Source organism: Portunus trituberculatus, chromosome 40 (genome assembly GCF_017591435.1).
Source record: "Portunus trituberculatus isolate SZX2019 chromosome 40, ASM1759143v1, whole genome shotgun sequence".
In the NCBI taxonomy this organism is placed as follows: Eukaryota; Metazoa; Arthropoda; class Malacostraca; order Decapoda; family Portunidae; genus Portunus; species Portunus trituberculatus.
In genome coordinates, this window is record NC_059294.1 from 12,713,000 (window position 1) to 12,735,792 (window position 22,793).

Consider the following 22,793-nt stretch of genomic DNA (forward strand, 5'->3'; position numbering starts at 1 on the left):
AGAGATGGGAGAGGGAGATAGATGACCACCACCACCACCATCACCACCACTACCACCACCACCACCATCGCCTGAATGCCCTTCTCAAGATGACCACGGAAACTCAAGGGAAGCAAAGCAGAACACGAAGAAAGACCAAGCTCCAACAACTATTTGGTCTTCATCAAGCCTTAGTGAGATCAAGATGAAGAACAAAAGAGAAGGTTTAGAGAGAGAAAAAAGAACAAAATAGTGGACAAATAAGCAAAAGAGAACAATTAACGAAACTACCAACGGAAAACTATAAAATAAGTAAACAAAAAAGTGAGTAAATTGAATAAAAAAGGAGAACATATTATCGCCCCAAAAAATCTAAAAAATTGATGAAAGAAAAACATTAAAACAACGACGAAAAAAATATAAAAATAATAACGGCAAAAAAGAGGGATGGAGTGAAGAAAACCTACTGTCTCTATGGGAATAAAAACGAAAAGGGACAGGAAAAAAAACACGTATTCCCGAGTCACACCGCGGCAAGACACCTAAAAATATCATCCACCTGAGGATCCCGCGGCCCCGGAGACACAGGTGGTGGTGGTGGTGGTGGTGGTGGTGGAGAAAGAGGACGATTGGAGAAAGGGAGGTAGGTAATCTCTTTGATCTCTCTCTCTCTCTCTCTCTCTCTCTCTCTCTCTCTCTCTCTCTCTCTCTCTCTCTCTCTCTCTCTCTCTCTCTCTCTCTCTCTCTCACACACACACACACACACACACACACACACACACACACACACACACACACACACACACACAGCAACAGCAGAAGCAGAAAAGTGTGAGTTGGCTACCCAGAGTGTGAATTCCGTGAGCAGCGACTCCTAGCAGTAGTAGTAGTTTATTGACAAATTATTAATACAACTGATAAGAAATACATGTTAACTTAAATCATTTGTCCAACTTAACCTGAACATCACAATTATTAGTCTCATCTGTGTATTTATTAAAGAAATCGTATACTTAGCATAAGCTACTTGTAATCAAGTACCCACAGGTACAGATTAACGCAATAAACAATAAACACTCAGCAATCCTTTAAAACATTTAAAACAAATAAAATTAGATTCCCGGGAAACTCACGTATCATGTAAACTCATATAAATCATGTGCAACTCATGAATCCCATATGGATCCCACAAACCACATAATACATTTAAGTACCACGAAACATAGACAACAAACAAAATCCTATGATACACATAACACCCATTAAACATATAAATACAAGAAACACCTGAAAACCCATAACACGTACAAACACACACACACCATATAAAAACTCATCACATACACAAAATTTCCAATAAAAACATAAAACACACAATTTCCTTGAGACACATAAAACACGCATAAAACATACGTAGGGAACCCCTGAACCCACATTACTTACATGAAGCACACATGGATCACAAAACCCATAAAATACATGAGCCATGTGCAACAGGTACGCAATACATGCCACATGAAGCACGGAAGAAATTGATTAAACTGATGACACATATAACCCACATGAAACACACGAACACATGACCTACCTGAAGTAAACATGAAATACATAAAACATGCATGACTCACATGGAACATGCAACACGCAAGCATCACTTGAACTACATGAATCCCATGGAAAACACATCCATCGCATGACACAATAAAACACATATGAATCACACGAAACCCATGACACATAAAAAATACACATGAAAAATGACACACACATGCCACACGAAACACATGTACCACACGAGACGCATGAAACACATGAAATACACACGACACACATGGAGTACACACGAACACATGAAACATTACACACACACACTTGACTCACAATAAAAACACCTGAATCACATTTACACAACAAACACACAAATCACTGGGAACACTTGAACCACATGAAACATATAAACCCATAAATCACATAAAACACATCAATACGCGATGCAATACATCACTAAGCAAATGAAGCGAGCATACCCAAAAGATACCAAACCAAATGCAAACCCCCACATCCCCATGCAGCACATGAGCAAGCACATGAGCATCATCACCAAAACCTATACATGCATTCTATAATTTCACAAAACTACGCATACATATGAATCACCTCATGGATATAGTTACACACTTCAGGCACGTTATTCCTGTCATTCATCAGCTCCTCAACACTGGCAAAATACAACCAGGACATCCAAGCGTTCATCCAGCACCAGGAGAGGGACCGCAAGCCCTTCCTTATGAACTACCTAGAGACGGGCACGGTCTGGGGAATACTCCTGTCACTTGCATAACTCCTTACTTCACTCGCTAACTCTGCTGGTTAAAATGTGGGGAATGCTTTGCTCTCTCACTACGACTATTTTCCAAGGCCAGAGAGATGATTAGCCCACCTCTCAATTTCTGGAACGCTTTTCTCTATCACCATGACACACACACACACACACACACACACATAAAAGTAGGATCAATAACCACAAAGCATTTTATCACCACGCCGCCCCTCAACCCTTACCTGCTCTCTCTTATCCCCTTCCCTGACTCCCCAATCTTACCTGTCGTCTTAATACAAGTTACCTGAAGCTTAGTAACCAAAATCTACAAGGTATGAATTTCCACCGCTCGCCAGGTGCTGAGAGAGAGAGAGAGAGAGAGAGAGAGAGAGAGAGAGAGAGAGAGAGAGAGAGAGAGAGAGAGAGAGAGAGAGAGAGAGAGAGAGAGAGAGAGAGAGAGAGAGAGAGAGAGAGAGAGAGAGAGAGAGAGAAAGAAGAAAAAGAAGAAAAATATGAAAGAGAAAGAAAAGAGGAAGAGGAAGAGAAAGAAAGAAAAGAGAAAAAGAAGAAAGAGGAAGAGAAGAGGAAAGGAAAAGGAAGAGAAAGTGGATGTCCTTGGAATAATTCAAAGTTTTTAGGAAAGAAAAACAACTTTTAAGCAAGAACGGCTCTCTCTCTCTCTCTCTCTCTCTCTCTCTCTCTCTCTCTCTCTCTCTCTCTCTCTCTCTCTTTCTGTGGTAATTATGAAACTAAATTTGCAGAAACGAGAGAGAGAGAGAGAGAGAGAGAGAGAGCACGTATGTACCAGCAAAACTTAAGGGAAAAATGGAAGGGAGAGAGAATACAAGAGGGAAAAGAAGCTGGAGAAAGAGGGAAATAATTGCTTATAGAGGGAGAAAGTTTAGAAGCTTGAAATAAACATGAAAACGTGAACCAAATGATGAGAGAGAGAGAGAGAGAGAGAGAGAGAGAGAGAGAGAGAGAGAGAGAGAGAGAGAGAGAGAGAGAGAGAGAGAGAGAGAGAGAGAGAGAGAGAGAGAGAGAGAGAGAGAGAGAGAGAGAGAGAGAATTGGATGTCTTCTCAGAATTACGTCGCATGAGGACAACAGAGGGACAAAAAATCAAAGGAGAAAAGAGTGGACAAGAAAGGAGGAGGAGGAGAGGGAGGCGAAAAATTAGAAAGTAGAAGGAAAGAAAAAGACAAAATGGACTAGAAATTCAGTGAAATAAGTACCTAAAGCAAATTGAACAAAACCATATGACGCATGAGGAAGAAAACTAAAAACAAAGAAAGAGATAAAGGGAAGGGAATACGAGCCTAGACAGTAGATTAAAAAAAAAAAAAAAGGCAAAGAAGGAAGAGAAAGAGACTCGGAAGAAGATGAAAGCCAATATGACAAAGAAGAGAGATGAAGAAAGAAAAGAGAACAGAGAAAGTAAGCCAAAAGGAAGTAAAAAAAAATAGAAAGAAGGAAGGAAGATGTAGAAAAAAAAAGAAAAGAAAAAAAAACGAGGCACAATATAAATGATGAATAAATAAACAGAAAAAAAATGGTGTAATATGCCACAGAAACGCGGGATGGTAAGAGAAAAGAAAGGGGATACGAACCTATGAAAAAAAAAAAACTTGAGATCAAAAGACAGACAAACAAACAGATAAACAAGACACTATAATAATACACACACCTTTTGAATAATGACAACCAAAACTAAGAATAGAAGAAGAGAGGAAGACAGAGAAAAAAAATACAAAAGGCTGACACAGGATAAGAGGACACGTGACAAGAGAAGGAAGTAAGGGCGAAGGAACATGAGAAGACCCAAAAAAAAAGACGTAAGAGGAAGAGGAAGAGGAAGGGGAAGGACAGTTACGCCGCCGCTATTGCCACTATCAGAAATCGAGGCGTGAAAGAAGAGGAAGGAAGCGAGACAGAAAGGGAAAAAAAGAAAGATATGATGGCGTCCCAGAGAGAGAGAGAGAGAGAGAGAGAGAGACTTAAGAGCCAATATCGGTAATATATAAAAGTGAAGAAGTGAAGAGCAACAGAAAAAGAAAAAAAAAAGAAACCAAAGAAAACTAAAGGACAGAAAGAAAACATAAGTGATAAAATACGAACCGTAAACAAAAATGATGGATACAAAAATGATGGAGTGTAATAAAAAAGATAACACAAAAAATACAGAAAAAAAAGGCAAGGAAGGATCAGGAGGAAGAACTAAAGGAAAAAAGAAAAGGAGAAAACAAGGATAAGACTGAAGATTACATATGAAAAAAGGAAAGAAAAAGAGAAATAAAACACAGACACAGAATGATGGAGGTGAATGCAAGAAAGATATGATAAACAGAAAATAAGGAGAAGGAGAAGGAGGAGGAGGAGGAGGAAGAGGAGGAGGAGGAGGAGGAGGAGGAGGAGGAGGAGGAGGAGGAGAGAACGGATGTATAAGAAAAGGAGAAAGAAAGATGGGAAAACACAACACAGAAAAGGAAAAATGTGGAGAGGGGAAGAGGAGGAAAGGAGAAGACAGATACATATGAGAGAGAGAGAGAGAGAGAGAGAGAGAGAGAGAGAGAGAGAGAGAGAGAGAGAGAGAGAGAGAGAGAGAGAGAGAGAGAGAGAGAGAGAAAAGGAACGTAGGTAGGACACGACAAAGAGCGAAGACGAAGGTTATAGAGGGAAAAGATAGGAGAAAAGAATGATAGAGAAAAAAAAGGAAAATAGTAGACGAGGAAGAGGGAAAACAAAGGTCATGAATAGAGTGAATAGGATTAGAAGGTGCAGTGAAATTAGGAGAAGACAAGAAGGGCACAAGAAACAACAAGACAACACAAAAGATGAAGAGGAAAATAGGGAAGATACGAGAGACAAAAGAGGGAGGGAGGGAAGGAAGGAAGGAGGGGGGGGGTGTAGGTCATAAGGGAAGCTATAACCCAGCAGGTCTTCTCCGAGCCTCGCCCAATATCCCTAAGCATTTCACACAAGGAGGCCAAGAACACAAGAGAAGCCAGACCATCCCCGCCATCATTACCATCTCCCCACTGCCCTCGCCCGTGTAACTGCCCCCGTGCCGTCCTCCCTTTATCATCCCTAGCCATCCTCCCCATCATCATCCTCCCCATACCTCTTGTCCCACATATAACTACTACCGTCCCATATCTTTCCTTGTACACCTCTCTCTGATGGCAGGAAGGGGAGAGAGAGAGAGAGAGAGAGAGAGAGAGAGAGAGAGAGAGAGAGAGAGAGAGAGAGAGAGAGAGAGAGAGAGAGAGAGAGAGAGCAGAGAGGCAGTACAAACAGCTCTATTTTTATTTACCAACCTTCAGGGGCCTCGGATCAAGGTCCCACAAAGGCAGCACACGAGGGGAAAGAGCAGGACTGAATTCACGTACTCCTACACGCTCAAAAACAAAAACTCCACATACTTTTACTAATTGCCCTGAATGTACCTGCTGACATATTAGTAGTGCTTTGTCGATACCAATAGGAAATAAATAGATTAATAAATGCGAGGATAAGTATGAGTAAAAGACTAAAAACAAAAGCCAAACGCAAGCGACCAAAACAAAAGAAGGTCGGGAAACAGAAAACGAGTGTCCCAACAACCACTCGTTTAAAATGCCTCCACTGTAAACCTAAAATTTCATCTTTTTTGAGGAGATACACTTGAAAATATATACAGTAGGTCGAAGAAACACAAGGAAATAAAAAACTAGGAAACACAGAACAGTGAATACAAAACAGAAACTACCGAGAAAAACGAAACGGGAGAATGAGGAGAAAATCAACACAATACTTGCCGAAAAAGTAGAAAGGAACGAAGAACGAAAGAGTGAAACGAGGATAAGAGTTAGGAGAAAGAAGGAAAAACACGCAAGTAAAAAAAAAAGGGAAAGAGAAAATGAAAGAAGGAGAGGCAAAAAGAGAGAGAGAGAGAATGAGGGAGAGATGAGAGGGATGAGAGGGAGGGAGAGGAACACAGGCAATCATCGTCGCCCAAGATAAAATGTTCCCCGCAAGTTGCTGAGAAAAAGGATCGACGCAGAAAGAGGATCCCGTTTTCTCTCAGCGATGGAGGAGGAGAGGACGGGTCACCAGAGAGAGAGAGAGAGAGAGAGAGAGAGAGAGAGAGAGAGAGAGAGAGAGAGAGAGAGAGCCTGATGAATGGGACATTACCCAGAAGACGAAGAGGAAAAAAGTATGCACTACACGTAAGAAATAAAAGAAAATAAAGAAAATAGGTGAAGGGGAAACTACATTAAAAGTGAGACTCAGGTGTTAATGGGAGAGCGTGGCTGTTCCAAGAAGGAAATGGCGACTAGAGGACGAAAGCCGGAGGGAAGTGCGGCCGGTGTGAGGTGAAGAAGAGGCCGTTGATGGAGGGAGACGAAGGACGAAGAGGAGGAGGAGGAGGAGGAGGAGGAGGAGGAGGAGGAGGAGAAGGAAGAGGAGGAGAAGGAGAAGGACGAAGAGGAGAGAACTGGTGGTGGATTGAGATGAAAGTGAGTAACCTCTTCTCGGAATCTCTCTCTCTCTCTCTCTCTCTCTCTCTCTCTCTCTTGTGACAAAAATACAATTTGAACACGAACCAAAATTACAGCGATAACAGGAAATGTTTTCAAATACACGCCATCGTTCAGCCAATGTGTCCGCGCGAGCTGTAAGGTATCATAATAAAAATGGAAGCAAAACAAAACAACATTTCGTCCTCTAATAACATCACACTCATGCCCATACACACCAACACACACCGAAACCCTGGAGAGCGCCGACCTAACGCTTCCTGGATCTCAAATTTTAAACACTTTGTGGGCTTTCAGAGAACTACGTATATTTTCAAAGACCACAGATCGACAGACATGATTGGGTATATTATCTCTCTCTCTCTCTCTCTCTCTCTCTCTCTGATATTCCTAGTAACTCTCAGTCTCTCATAAGCATCTTTATATCAAATGCAGTCGAAAGGAGACAAATTCTAAAACGTGGCCCTTGAATCGAGAGACAGGATGAACCTACCACACCGCAGCCTGTCAGTGGAGGGAGAGGCGCTGCTTGGCTACATAAATAACCAGGGAATTGATATAAAGTGATACAATCTCCTCCACCAGCACTGAGTGGGTGACGCTTTCAGATGCGGACCCAAAGACCTAGACGGTGAAGGACGCTTGACCACTGAGGTGAGAAAAAGGAAGCAACACACACACGAGAGAGAGAGAGAGAGAGAGAGAGAGAGAGAGAGAGAGAGAGAGAGAGAGAGAGAGAGAGAGAGAGAGAGAGAGAGAGGCGAAGGGGGGGATAGATTGTTGTACTTGCCGTCTCATTTATAAAGGGAAAAATATTAGTATCTTTTCTTGTTATTTGGTCGGCCGAGTAGGATGTTAACCCGCCAACACCAACCACTGCGTAACTACTCGTAACTGTGCAGTACCTCCAAGCATCGCCACTTGCCCACCGCTTCGACATGACCTTGAAATAAGAGCATGAGAACACATGAAAATAAAGGAAATGTTGTAAGAAATCGTTGGATATACACTTGGCAATTCCTGCATAAAGTTGCTATCTATTTCCTTCTGTAGAGCTTCGTAATGAATCAGATTCTTTTAAAATCCTTCATGTTCTTTTATGGATTTGATCTCTGTCCACCACTAACAAGTGCTCATGCAGGCTTGATTGTCTTGATCGTCTGGGTTTCTTAAGTCAAAAACCATCCGGTACAAATTCAAAGTATATCATTTTTATAGAGACAGCACCGACTAAAAGAATACAGACCACAGAATTCAAGTAATTTAGCGCATGAAGGATAATTATAGCAATGCGTGCCGTACTGTCAATAGGAAGGACTTGGGGAAGGAGGGCAGAAGGCTGAGTGGTGGCGGCAAACAAGGACACAGCTACGCATATATCCCCAGAAAGCCACAGCAGGAGCGTAGTTTGTGGCAAATGGGAGGGAAACCATAACAAACTGATGCGCCATTTGGAGCAGCCACCAATCATAGAGTTAGAAGTGACCTCGTTATCCAATCATGTTTGAATTTGTTTTCAGGGATTAAATAATAACACCAATAACCCGAACATGCTGACTAAATGGCGAAAAAAAAGTAAAACTATTTTTTACACCATTACAATTTCTAAATAATTAATTGAAGGGAAATACATATTAACTTATTCATTATATGAAATTACTGTTACACTTGACTTAACGACTATAAAAGAGAGGAAGGGATTGCGCTGCCTATACGATACCTTAGCCAGCACAATCATGTCTAATGCGGGAGAACAGAAAACTGCTGGGATATGAAAGGCTTATGTATCATTATGTAGCAATATCTAATACCTATAACAAATTTGATCCTTGTGATTTTGCAGGTTTGTTTCCAAACGACGCTGCAAAGGTGCGTTGGAGTCATGTTGTTAACTGACACAGACTTGAAATAAAACTATATCACAATACCTTATTCCTGTCATACCCGAGCGTCAAACGAGCCGTAACTTGAGAGCGACGTTTTAGCGACGGAAATTGAGAGTAAAATCAATAGATTCTCAACACGAATTACAAAGCATTCATTTGAAACACTATAAAATGTATCAACTGACTAAAACTGCAAATAGCACAGAATTAAGGGAGTAAATAAAACACTTACTAAATCCATTATAACAGTAACAATGGGAAGGACGTAAACTATGATGGTTTCGTTTTCTCTCTAGGCCGTGATTATTTCATTTTAATGGTCACTTTTGATATGTGACAGATTATCTTCTCTCAAGGAATTCTAATTACATTTGACTGATAGCTGGCACTCAATGGCAGTAACAAGAATAATAACTGGTAAATATCGTAATTCAACACAATGCATTCCATCTTCCTTTTCTCCTTTGCCCGTAAGTGGAAGGCAGGTATCAAGAAGAGACGCGCGGCCCTATTGATTTTTTTTTTTTTTCTGCTCTGATCCTTACAATGTTGGGGATCTGTTGGCAAAGCAGGTTTTCGAATCTCTGTAGGAGAAAGCTAGGTTTTACCCACGTTTGACCCTCTGTAAAGAACACTAATCTAATCTAACCGGGGAAGTGGGGCAACAAATCTCTGAATCCCTCCTTGGGGGACTAACCAAACCAAACGTTCCCTAACCTAAGTTGCTTATTATTTGCACCATATGGACTAAGTATTAAAAACGCTCACAACTGTATGATCTACGATTTGAGCATGATCATATATAAGTGCTATGGGTGTATTGTGTTGAACTGCACTAGAACCAAATGAATTAACAACAACAACAATGGCGACGACATCTCTTTGCATCCCCTGTAAGAAAAGGTGAAAGCAGAGATGTACACTTAAACAACTTATCATAACGTACCTCGATCTAGGTTGCAGCTTAATTTTCAAAGCACAGTGGTGAGCGTCAGCAGTGTACAGTGTCTCGCAGGGTCTAGCGGAGCAGCGACTTGCCCGATTATTGTTGTTATTGTTTTGATTGGGGTCCGACAATAGCGTTCTGTCTACACCACGAGAATCCAAAGTGAAGAGCGGTTAGTATGAAAATGGCGATAGGAGATGAGAAAGAGCCAGAAGACGGTTACTTGGAGTTGATAAGATACGAAGGTTTTCATTCCACCCTGTCTAAAAGAACAGTACGAGTAGAACCTCCTCCCTCCCCATACATGTGAAGCATACTCCATTCATGGGATTGGATAAGATCTATAGTCTATACATAGTGAATAGTGCTGGGGGGAGGAAGGATTAAAAAAAAAATGGCAGAAACGACTCAGAGCACTTAAATCTAATGGAAACTGTTTTAACTAGAGAGATGAAATATGAATTTTCTAGACCATTACGATGAAAAAAGTCAAACAATACTAAAGCAATACAATAAGACACAACATACCAGTAATGCAGTGGGGCGGCTGAAGAATGACGACTGTCGAGTGGGAGCCAGTAACACTATCCAGCAGTACGCAGGACACGTTGCTACCATTCCTTAAATACACACGAGACATTATTTCCAGGCAATTCACCAAGAAGGTCAATGCTTTATACAATAGTACAAACAACGCCTGCACTTTTAAATCCACAGAAAGTAGTACAGTTTATACAACACGTTAGCGTAGCAACCCGGTACATTCACGGCGACAGACTGGCAGGCTGAGACATTCACTGGAGCTTCTTACGTCACTTACCGAACCAGCGTATCGAAGCTTAACTTATGACGTGCCATGAGACAATTATGAATACTTTAGCGGGAAAAATGAAGAAGAAGAAGAAGAAGAAGAAGAAGGAGGAGGAGGAGGAGGAGGAGGAGGAGGAGAAGAAGAAGAAGAAGAAGAAGAAGAAGAAGAAGAAGAAGAAGAAGAAGAAGAAGGAGAAGAAGAAGAAGAAACAATATAAGAAGAAAAATAAGGGAAATGGAGAAAAAAAGGCACACAAAGGGAGAAGCAGGGCAGAAGAATAAGAATCGAAGGGAGAAGAGTTTAGGACGCGGGCGAAGAGGGAAACGAGCCGGAATGGGTCATAAAATACCATACCCAAAGTAGACACCATAACGTGCCAAGCGGAGATGATTACTTCACTCATGGTCCTCTTTCCTCCTTTCCTCTTTTACGACTCGGAACCACGTACAGCGAAGGAGGAAAAATGGGGAGCACTGGTAAAAGGAAAGGCAGGCAGAGTTAGGCATTGTTTTATGACTGAAGGCAAGAGAGATTCCAACGTAGTCTCAAACACTTCGGCTCTCCATTTCCATTACTTTTAAAAAGCTCTAGTAAAGTAAGATTGGTTGTTTTTTTTCGGTTTTGGCAATAAATTAACACTATTCCTACGTTATTAACCCCCTCAGTACCATGACGCGTTTCCATATTCATTTTGGCTACTATCTAGTGACTTTATACAGCTTCAGAAGCTCGTGTGGGGATTAGAATAGTGAAGACTCAGGCCATTAATCTTCTGACCTTCATAGACCCAATTCCTAACGTCAATGAAATAGTCTTACCGTACACAAATCTCAAGATAGAAATGTGTCCCAGTACTGAAGGGGTTAATAGGAGAGTCTGGAACCTGGCTAATCATCTCTGTGGCCTTTGAAAATAGTCGTGCAGGTAGAGAGAGAGAGAGAGAGAGAGAGAGAGAGAGAGAGAGAGAGAGAGAGAGAGAGAGAGAGAGAGAACAGGCTATAGATGTTCATACGTAGGTGTGTGAAGGGAAGGAAGGGAGGAAAGAACAAAGCGCAGAGAGCCACAAAAGGATTGGGGAAAGAAAAGAATTGAATCGCTCTACAGTACATGGAGAAAGAGTGGAACGAGTGGTGAAATAAATTAAATGGGTAGTAGTAGTAGTAGTAGTAGCAGAATATCCTCAACTCTCTCTCTCTCTCTCTCTGGACAGCTTTTTGTTTTTTTCATTCAGTTTTTCTCTTCCTCTTAGAGACTTTTTTTAGGAATACATATTGTTGCCTTTTTATAATTTTCTTTCCCACAGTTTCTGAGAACTCGATTCGTCAATGGCAGAGGTACTCTCTCTCTCTCTCTCTCTCTCTCTCTCTCTCTCTCTCTGGAAATTAATGAGGCGAGGGGATGGTTATGATGGCGTCTAATCTTCCTTCTATGAGCTAAGCTTCCGTATATAGATTAGAAAGCTTCCAATATCACTTTTCTATGAGGTAACATTTCTCTCAGTCGTTTTTGTATTTTCTGGTATGGAGCTGAAATAAGGAATGCCTTTTATTTCCGTTTATATTAGACTTGAGAAATATCTATTAACTATCGTGTGTGTGTGTGTGTGTGTGTGTGTGTGTGTGTGTGTGTAATTCACCACGGTCGTCTGCTGGTCACCCAGCCAGCCTTCCCCAGAGCTCATACACCGATCTTCGGGTAGGACTGAGACCACGACACACACTGCGGGAAAGCGAGGCCACAACCCCTTAAGTTACATCCCGTACCTACTTGCTGCTAGGTGAGCAGGGGCTACACAGGCTTGCCCATTTGCCATCCGCATCCGGGACTCGAACCTGGGCCTTCTCGGTTGTGAGTCGAGTGTGCTAACTACTCCACTTCGCGGTATGTGTGTGTAATTCACCTCGGTTGCCTGCTGGTGACCCAGCCAGTCTTCCCCATTACGGAGCGAGCTCAGAACTCATAGACCGATCTTCGGGTAGGACTGAGACCACAACACACTCCACACACCGGGAAAGCGAGGCCACAACCCCTCGAGTTACATCCCGTACCTATTTACTGCTGGATGAACAGGGGCCACACATTAAGAGGCTTGCCCATTTGCCTCGCCGCCCCGGGACTCGAACCCGGCCCTCTTGATTGTGAGTCGAGCGTGCTAACCACTACCTTGTGTGCGTGTGTGTGTAGCCTATGCTTTAAATCCTTTGCATATCAACAGCTGAAACTATTCATGAGAAACGCGTTCAATTATGAATAAAGTAAAAGAATAGTTAAAAGATAAATTACATGACTCGTACAAAGGCAGTACTAGGAGAAATTTCGTGTCCCGTGTTTTACCTCACGCGAAAGATAGAAAGGATATAAATGAAAAAGTAAATCGTACTGAAATACAAACTTTCCTCGAGTCCATTAGAGAGTGCAGCCAAGCAAAGGGGGAGGTCAGCACAAAATAAGTGGGAAAACGAAAGCCCTTCAGGAGTTTGCAAGGGAGGACTATGCTGTTTCCATTATAGGGTGGTTATGGAATTTAGGCAATACACGGCGTCATCAAAATAGATCCCCAGCTTGAGGGATGAGGCGCAGGATTGGAAACGTCTTGTGTTGGCAGAGGAGTGCTTATGCCGCTGGGTTGAGAGAGAGAGAGAGAGAGAGAGAGAGAGAGAGAGAGAGAGAGAGAGAGAGAGAGAGAGAGAGAGAGAGAGAGAGAGAGAGAGAGAGAGAGAGAGAATTTTGCATCTACACATCCACACATGCTTTCAATCCTTCCAAAAAACTACACTTCCTTGACCTAAAAAGTGTTGCTTCCATGTTATCTTATTAGGGCAATGAAATATGACACTGAACCTCAATCTATTACTATTAGTCCCTCAGAGTGACATCACAGTCAATCACTTAAAATCTAAATTTGCAACCTACTTCAATACTATAAAAAAAAAAGTAAGTGCACTTTACAATAAAAGGGACAAAGGCTGCTTGGTTGGTATCTTGCAGAGAAGATTTGGGAAACATTCATCCCACTCTTGCTAATACCTGATATTTCCTCTACTTATTTATCTTAGCTTCTTATATATATATATATATATATATATATATATATATATATATATATATATATATATATATATATATATATATATATATATATATATATAGTATATAATTTTTTTTTCTCTCTCAAATCAAGAAGTACCTATTCATATTACTTATTCATCATAAGTAACATGGAGCACCAACCTTAGTAAATAAACACACTTATCATCCTAATATGCATTGTTAATCCTTGAGAAAGTGTCAAGAGGAAAAATTAATACCTCTTCTTATCTTGCAAACTGCATGCCTCCCCTCCTAACTCTTCTTCACTAAATATCCTCACTCTGTCCTTTACTCCTAATCTAAACTAGAAATTTCTTTTCTAATCTCTTGCTAGAGCAGCTTCTATGAAGTTAGGCATTCTGAAGTGTCACTGCCAGTATTATTTTGGCCCCTCCAACTGCTAACTCTGTCCTTTACATGTTTGGTGCTGCTGTCTCATCAACTCCCCTCCTCTGACTGTCTTCAGCCTGTTTCTCACCATCAGAATTTTGCATCTCTTTGCTATCTTCTGATATTTTCATGCTACCTGTTCTGATCTTGTCAACTGTAGCCCCACTGCACAAGACTTTCTTCTTCCTCTCACCCCTACTCAGTCCTACTCACTAATGCAAGAGTTAACCAGTACTCTCAATCTTTCATAACTTTCATAGGTAAACTCTAAAACTCCCTGCCTCCTTCTGTATTTCCAACTTCCTATGATTTGACTTCATTTAAAAGGGAAGTTTCAAGATATTTTTCCATTTTTGGCAAACTCTATCAGACCTGGGAGGAGCCTGGTAACTAAGAGCACCCTTCTTTTATTTTTTGTTACTTTTGGCTGGCTTTCCCCTCTTACATAGAAAAAATGGTATTTTGCCTTGGCTGTCTCTTTTTAAGGGTGATAACAGTCTGGTATGATATAAAATACATAATGAAATTTCTTATGACTATTTTCCAATCTGTTAATTTATCCAGATTGATTAAACCACCAGTTACAAAAAGTTTGAACTTGTAAACAATAAAATTGACACAAATCTAATGTAGTCAGTTGTACTATCACACCCAATTTACTTAAAATATCAACACATCCACTATACTTACATCTAAAGTATAACTAATCAACTTCTTCATGCCCAAGCCAGGGGGTGTCACAATGCTACCATGACTATTTGTCTTGGTGATTAATTGTCTTTGAATGTTTGTGTTCCTTGTACATTGTAATAAAAGAGTTAAATGAGTTTGATGCTAGAAATCATGGTGATAATTGTGTCACAGAACACAGGTGTGGCATCAAGTGAGACATCATCAAATAAATATGTACATAAAAAATTTTCTCTACTCTTCCAACAGCTCATCTTACCATAATTCACTTTCAATGACTCACTCATTGTCACTCTTAGCTCTGCACACAGATATGTCAGACAGCATCATTCATGTTCAACATGACTATGAAATCATGTAAGAAATGAAGAAAAATATGCAATATGGCAAAGCAAAGACAAAGGCATGAAATATTTCTTCCTTGTCTGTGTCTTGGGAAAAAATTAATATATTTATTAATCATTACTGGTGTGATGGGCTGAGATGTATTACCTCATGTGGTCTCTATACTGTGATTAGTTAGTTAGCAGAACCTATTCTCTACTTACTGTCATATAGTATCATTTAAGGATGTATAATATGGATCAAGAAACAATTACTCAATGCAAGAAGTAAGTTGGAATGAAAGGACACACATCAAGGGGTGCAGGAGTGAGGTCTATGTGAATGGAAATGTATATGCTGTGGACATGAAGAGGTTAAAACAATGAAAATCTAAAATATTAATATAATTCACTGCTCTGTTTGTGGTTTACTTTCACTTATTAATCATTTCTGAATGTACTCGTAGGATATAATGACTCTGACATTATTCTTTTGTGAGCACATCTTTGATTATCTGGTATGCCTTATTAGCACATTCAAGAAAGTCGGCCCCATCACAGTGAGGAGGATATGTCGAAACAGTACAGCCCAATTCGTCATCCCGTATAATGTACCTGAAAGGAAAGGAATATAAGGTGGCTAGATATATAAGGTAAGAAATCCTATATTGCTTGGAATGAGAAGTAATAGCAATACCAATAAATTGATAATGCAAGAAAAACATTTATTGGACAACTGATAACCTGACATCATTATTGTAAAGTATTATCACAATGTCCACCCATGGTTAAGTGATCTCCATCAGTAGCAATATCACTAATTACAATAGTATTTAATAATTCATTTCCAATAACAAATTTTGAGCAAATATGAACAATGTATAACTGCATGATTGAAGTTGTTGAATTGAAGAATCTAGAGACCCCCTGACATGGAACAAGAAAGCTGTTCACCTGAAGACACTTGGAATATGACAAAGAAGCCAAAGTGACGGCACCACATTCCAGATATTTCTTACAATTATCTGTTTGTCACAACCATAAATATGTATCAATATTTCTGCCCTATCCTCTTTTCCAAAACACTCAGAATTACATAATACTGTATTCTAACACAAATAAAACATACATACCCAACACCAAAGCCATCACTGACTACAGGTGCAAATCCTCCAAAAGAAATTTCTTCTGAAGGAAGAGTTGAGGTGGAGATGATGATGTGGTTGATCTTGGCATATGCAGGATCAGTAAAAATGTCTGGCATAGGGGAGCCACTAGCCTCTGCCAGTTTCCGCAGTGCAAACAGGTGCCTATCAAAACCTTGTCCTGAAAAGTAGTATAAAACAAACATCATGCTTTAGGTTGTTGTAATCTTTTTAAAAGTTATAAATAGTGATATCAAAACCAGGCAGTTGAAGCTGAGATTATCTATTATTGAAGATAAAAGATGCAGTATGTGGACACCAACAAGTGGAGACTTTCCTGCTGCTCCAAACCACAGACATTTGAACAGGTATATGACATTATGACAACACTAGTCAAATGTCTCAATTCTGACAACTATCAGACATCTGTTCACTTGTCAAACTTCAGTTGGCTATAAAGACAAGTACAAATATAGTATACAGTATATGCAATATACAACATTCTTTGCTTAAAACAATCTGATCTCTAGTACTTGATACCTAGAGTGATAGAAATACTGATACATACTGTACAATGTACATATATGTAGAAAGATAAAGTATACAGACAGATGAACACTTAAATGGACAGTTCATATGCACAGACAGATAACTAGACAAATATAAAATTAAAAATCAAATAAAAATAGAAAGGGATCAAACATTCTTACCCATAGCTGCCTCTTTGGTCAAGCTGCCATGCATTTTTGAGCATTCATTCAACAAGTTTTTGAGTTCAGAATGACTTGGGGGTTGTGCCTGGGCAATGGCCTTGCAGAAAGCTAGTGTCTCCAGCGTAGCGGGGCGGATGGTCTCTGTGCGGCCATGTTTGAAGGCTGATGTACTGCAAGACTCATATGTGGCAGCAGATTCACCATTTTGAAAGTAGTAAGCAGCCTGTAAAGCAAAAAAATGTGTATCTTCAGGATTTTAACAAGCACAATTATATAATATATAAATACATATACTCAACAATTTGCTTCACCTGATAATGATAAGTCTATCTGTTTATGCCATTGTAAGTGCTTGTGGATAATTGGAAAGAAATATATGTATGTGTATAGCTAAAACATGTGTTTACAATATTTATGGGAGGACGTGAAGTTTACCTGAAATCCAAGTTGCATAAGAGAGTCAGGAGATAATTTGTTTTTCTTGCACAGTTTTTTTCCAAAATAACCAGGTTTTAGTAAATCAATTTTAAGGGCACTTGTGTTGGCCTCATAACTCTGGTGAGCTTTGTCTATGGCTGCTTCCAGGCTTGGAGTCAATGTGAACTCTGCCAAAAAATAAATGAATAAATAATTACATAAATAAATAAATAAGTAAATAAATAAATAAAATAAAATATAAATATATAAATGATTAATATAAATAAAAATAATTCAACAATATTTTAATGAAAACAACAACAACAGCAAGAATTACAACAACAACAATAGTAGTAGTAGTAGTAGTAGTAGTAGTAGTAGTAGTAGTAGTAGTAGTAGTAGTAGTAGTAGTAGTAGTAGTAGTAGTAGTAGTAACAACAACAACAACAACAACAACAACAACAACAACAACAACAACAACAACAACAATAATAATAATAATAAAAAATAATAACAACAGTAATAATAACAATAACAATACACATTACGCACATAACTTACATATTCACATACAAGGTTGCCTGACCCACAAAAAGAACAGACACTGGTTCACCCTTACCCCTCCATAATGGTACCATCCCCTACAGTCCTTAAACCTGAGAACCTCACACAAACTAAGCATACCCAGCCTGCGGACAAGCTGTGAAGCATCAATGGGGGCAGGTCTGCTGTCAGAGTTAACTGAAGGTCTTTTGGCAATGTCCTTTGCTACTTCAGTGTGGTAGTTCACAACTGCCACTCCATCTCCCCAGCTATGTTCAAAGTTGAGTGCCAACTGACCATCAGCCGTGCAGATCAAGGAAAAGGACTTGTCAAACCACCTAGTAAAAAATACATCAATGAGACTTACAGATTTGTCAGTCATCAATTATAGTATATTCTTCTAAATGAATTTCAAGCTGATGTTTAAGAATATAAAAAATGCAAGTATATGACACCATGGGTTTGTCTCTGGTGTACTGTATGAAAAGAATAAAAAAAAACTTTCAATCTTCTTGAAGAAGATGGCATGCTACAGTATGGTTATCCTTATTTCTCTTTAACAGATATCATTCCTGCCACTGTCCCCCTTCTTCCCATCATCATCAATAACAACAATGTCATTCTATTAACATCATCATCATCCTTGTTATTATCATTGACATCAACATCATCATCATAATCTTTACTACCAATGAGGAGCACGTGATACACATCTACTCCATTCCTGTGAGTCCTTCAAATAAGTCTCTCCCTTTCCTGTCACAGTATTAATCTTCATTAGATACTTTCAGCCTTTAAATCTTCAAAATTTGCCTCACAACTTGAGTAGGCCAAATTCAAGACACTCACCGATTGTTACCATCACCATGGAGGAATGTGTGGTACATCTTTTCATGGTCATCGCCAAGAACCGTCTCATCAAACACAATGTTGAAGGCAGCAGTATCAAGGACATCAAGAGTTGCTTCATTTCCTGCTTCCACTAACTCCTCACGACACTTGGCCCAGGTATCTCTGTTCTCCGTTGTGAATATGGCAATGGAGCGTTTAGCTGGAGGTATCTGGTCATTGTAGATGTAGGACACACATGCATGAATGTGCTCAGGTGACAAGATGTTACCTGAAAAATATATCACATGGCTTATTTATAATTTCATGATATTGACCTCAAACTTTCATTATTTTAATCCTTTTGTCAATTTCAAAGTGAATAATTTCACCCATGAAGATCTCTCTGTATTTTTCTGTTTCTACAATGAAAAAGGTCTGTATCAGCTACCCCACTTTTTTTTTTTTCATGGAGAATCTCAGGTTGTTAGAGAAATATAGATTAAGACTGCGAAAATCCATAGTCCTTAATTTATCACTATATATGTACTCCTCCTATAGGAGGAGTACATATATAGTGGACCATATATATATTTCTATAAGAATATGCAAGCAGAAATTTTGATAACTGAAAAAGGACAATAATATACTGTAATGGTAAAACAATTAATGAGATTAATAAATAATTAAGTTACATTTGGCACTAGTACTGATAAAAAAAACATTGACTATACATAAGCATTTTAATAAATTACGTGTGAACCAGAAGACAACATACCATCTTTATCAAACACATCAAAGACATAAAAGTGTCCATTTTTCATGATGAGCACGTGGCGCGCCTTGGGATCAGCACGGAGGATGTCCTTGCCAAGCTTTGGGATGCGAGTGGAGTTGAACATACTGCCAAACTGAGACATATCCAGAGGAAAGGCCTGGTAAAAAGATAGAGAAATTAACAAAACTTTACAATATCAATAAAGGAAGTCTAACACTTCCTGCCATCAATAGCTGTTCATCATAACTATATCAACATTTAGTTTTTCCATCTGGCTTGCTATAGAAGATAAAGATAAGTTACACATTTTGCATCATTCCAGTGGTTGTACCAAAAAATAATCACATATAAGATTATGTGAATGATGAAATACTATAATACTCAATGTCATTCTAAAAAAAAATAAACAAAAGAACCTTCAATAGTAATTTTTCTAATAGAATCCATCTAGAAGAGAATACTACACTGTACTATTTTATAAATTTCAAATAATACACTTGCCTTTTGTGCATATGCAGCATAAGATGAAATAGCAGAAGGTGTCCATCTGGCAATTCTGCGAAACATGAGTGTGTCACTCTTAGCAGGATTGAGGTGATACACAACAGGTTCCAACACGTTCTCTCGCAAAGTGCGCATGAATCTGAAAAAAAATAAAATTTATAAAATGAGCAGATTTCAAACCATATCTTTCAAATTACATTATTTTTCACAAAATCAAATAAGTCATCTTCCATTTTATATCTTTGAACCAAGCATATCTTACATAATTAACTCTTACAAATATTTCTAACTTTCATTCCATTTTCTTCTTCCAGTAATGTCTTTAATATTTCTCTTACCTCAGAGATGACACTAATGTATTGGTAACACGGATCACAGGGTCTGACAAGCCTGGCCGCTCCTCAGGATGGAATCCCAAGAAGGGGTTATAATTCAGGACAACAGGAACACGATCGCTCAGGTACATGTCAAACCAAGGACCAGAGATGTAGCTGGTATGTTTATTCGCCTGTTAAAGTATCAATATTAAGTGCATTAATAATCAAAAGAGACTCTAATGCTATTTTTTCTCATTTTGAATTAAACTGTACAAATAAAAGTTTTATTTCAAGAGAAAAATATTAATTCACAGAACAAACACTATGAAACAGATATAGTAATTAATTTTCTTATACCTTGTCAATATCCTTCAGCTGAAATTGTAAGGTTGGTCCTACTCCCTCTCTAAACTGTGTCACAAACTTCTCTGTCCTCTGGTACTCTTCACTTGACAATATGACTTTCTGCGACCTCAAGTAACGTTCACATGTCTTGTCCAAAGCTGAGGTTACAATTCAAATTATAAAAATGTATCATCATTACATTATAATCATTATCATCATTATCTCCAATGACAATTTTCATTCTTTGCTGCCATCTAGATAGCATTATCCTCCTCCTGATAACCATAATTACCTCTAGTGACATTCTTGGAAACTAAAAGCTGACAGCCATGAAATACTCTAAAATAAGTTTGTACATAATTTATAACCCATTACATTTTTACTATTGCTGATTATTTTTGGCTCTTGTAACAAATTTCTATACAATCTGCAATCTATAAATATTCTCACCAAACTATTTTTTTAGATCACGACCTTATACAACATTCCATCTCACCTCTTTTTACACAATACAATGTATCTCCCCTAATCCCTACATCTATTCCTGCATATTCCCTTATTCTTCAAATAAATAAAATAATAATAATAATAATAATAATAATAATAAAAATAATAATAATAATAATGATAATAATAATAGAATAAAATAAAAAAAAAACATCAAAAAGCAAGAGGAATAATCTTTTCTGGCAAGACTTGTGTTCCTCTCACCTGGGATTGGAAGCCTCAACAGGGATTTCTGGAAGTGCATAGTTGGTATTTTGGACTTGTGTATGTACTGATAATCATCGCTCATCACATCAATGACACTGCAGCAACTACAAGGAAGTATCATTGAAAGAATGGTTATCATACACATTTCTTTCAGGATTTGCAATATATATGGCAATTTATTACTATAATGCTACATTTTTTAAATTAGACAACAAACCAACACTCACACTGGACTGCTGTGGAGCTGACATACTGACAGTCTTCTCCCCAAGCCAGCTGCCTGCTGGGAAGATGAAGATATTTGATATCTAAAAGTTAAAATCATTCGTGTTTTCTTGTAGACAAAGACAGGTGGAGATACTCTAAGAAACAACTAAAAAAATAATAAGCAGATAAACAAATTCTGAACAGATAGATAGATAGTTGGATATATGGGTAGATGGATGAACAGATAGATAGATAGATAGATAGATAGATAATTAGATAGATAGATAGATAAATAGACAGATAGAGAGATACATACATAAGTAAACAGACTGAGTTGCATATGCAAGTGGACAATTACATACTCAGTACATAGAGATAAATAGATATAGAGATGGATAGATAGATAGGTAGATAGATAGATAGGCAGACAAAAATAAATAACTATTGATAAATATATACTACAAACACAATGAGAAGACAACCAGTAAGCAGACAGATAAATAAATATACAACAAAAATATGAAAAAATATATATCACTGTAATGAGAAAAATAAATATGCATGTTTGTATGTGGAGAAACAAAAAACGTAAGTATATATATCCAAACAAGTTCAGATATAAATAGATATGAACAAACAAGAAAATGGGAAATATGTTTACCTGGACCATACATTTTCCCAAGTGCTTCCCATGAGCCGTCAACATCTTTGCCATCTGCTGCTACCTGTAGAACAAAACCTGCGGTGAAACTGTGTGTGTGTGTGTGTGTGTGTGTGTGTGTGTGTGTTTAGTCGGTATTATTTTTTTCTAGAAATCATGCGAATGCTTGTTATGGAGCTGTGATTTCACTCTTAAGCATATGGCAACAAAGAGATAGTACATACATACTAATATTGTTGTGAAAAATCACCGTGGTTTCATACACCGGTTTCTGTCCTAAATTAAGATAATAGAAATAATATCTAGTATGTGCTTTCGGTCAATATACATATTTACAGTCAACTGTATATTCATAGCTAACCATGCATAGCAAGGAAATATTTTCCTTGTATTCATACTAATGACAAGATAATAACTTTAAAAAGGCAGAGACAACTTTCACTCACCGTCCTGGCAATGTTTTGGTAATCAGCTGGCTTGTCTTGATCCTGTTCTTGATAAACTAGAGGAAGCTCGACATTTGAACTAGGAACACGCGAAGTTCACTAGAATTTACGATCTAAATAACCTAGAAATTTAAATAACCTTCAATCTAAATAATCTATGAAAAGAAAACATTTAGTACCTTAAAGTAGAGTTTGCAGATGATCGATAATAGAATGGAGTC

At 38.6% G+C, this 22,793-nt stretch overlaps 2 protein-coding genes across 5 annotated transcripts in view; both read right to left on the minus strand.

Moving 5' to 3' along the window:
- The window catches only part of LOC123516125, a 191,565-nt gene extending 181,158 nt beyond the window's left edge, over positions 1-10,407 (minus strand). The window contains exon 1 of the mRNA XM_045275233.1: positions 10,179-10,407. Within this exon, the coding sequence (XP_045131168.1) occupies positions 10,179-10,290 (112 nt within the window). The 5' untranslated portion in view covers positions 10,291-10,407. The remainder of the gene's footprint in view (positions 1-10,178) is intronic.
- A 2,890-nt stretch (positions 10,408-13,297) lies between these two features.
- On the minus strand, positions 13,298-22,609 carry LOC123516220 (carnitine O-palmitoyltransferase 2, mitochondrial-like). Of its 4 annotated transcripts, none has more exons than XM_045275424.1 (14): positions 22,573-22,609; positions 22,127-22,190; positions 21,486-21,541; positions 21,256-21,362; positions 20,557-20,702; positions 20,221-20,390; positions 19,880-20,021; positions 19,379-19,535; positions 18,622-18,892; positions 17,914-18,110; positions 17,248-17,417; positions 16,810-17,035; positions 16,088-16,280; positions 13,298-15,569 (listed from the first exon to the last, which is right to left on the minus strand). In XM_045275424.1, exons 2-14 carry the CDS (start codon positions 22,178-22,180, stop codon positions 15,440-15,442), a joined length of 2,019 nt encoding a protein of 672 aa, XP_045131359.1. In that variant the 5' UTR covers positions 22,181-22,190; positions 22,573-22,609; the 3' UTR covers positions 13,298-15,439. The 4 variants fall into 4 exon arrangements, with proteins under 4 accessions (XP_045131359.1, XP_045131360.1, XP_045131358.1 ...); XM_045275425.1 differs by lacking the exon at positions 22,573-22,609 and adding an exon at positions 22,351-22,383; XM_045275423.1 differs by lacking the exon at positions 22,573-22,609 and having other exon boundaries at positions 21,486-21,566; positions 22,127-22,191.
- Positions 22,610-22,793: the final 184 nt, after the last annotated feature.

Excerpts from the sequence above, each read along its gene's own strand:
- LOC123516220 (XM_045275423.1), bottom strand. The coding sequence starts at position 22,158 with ATGGGAAGCACTTGGGAAAATGTATGGTCCAG. Across the intron at positions 21,567-22,126 it reads TGGGAAAATGTATGGTCCAG|ATATCAAATATCTTCATCTT; the intron begins GTAAACATATTT and ends TTTAACTTTTAG. Across the intron at positions 15,570-16,087 it reads AGTGATGGCTTTGGTGTTGG|GTACATTATACGGGATGACG; the intron begins GTATGTATGTTT and ends CTTTCCTTTCAG.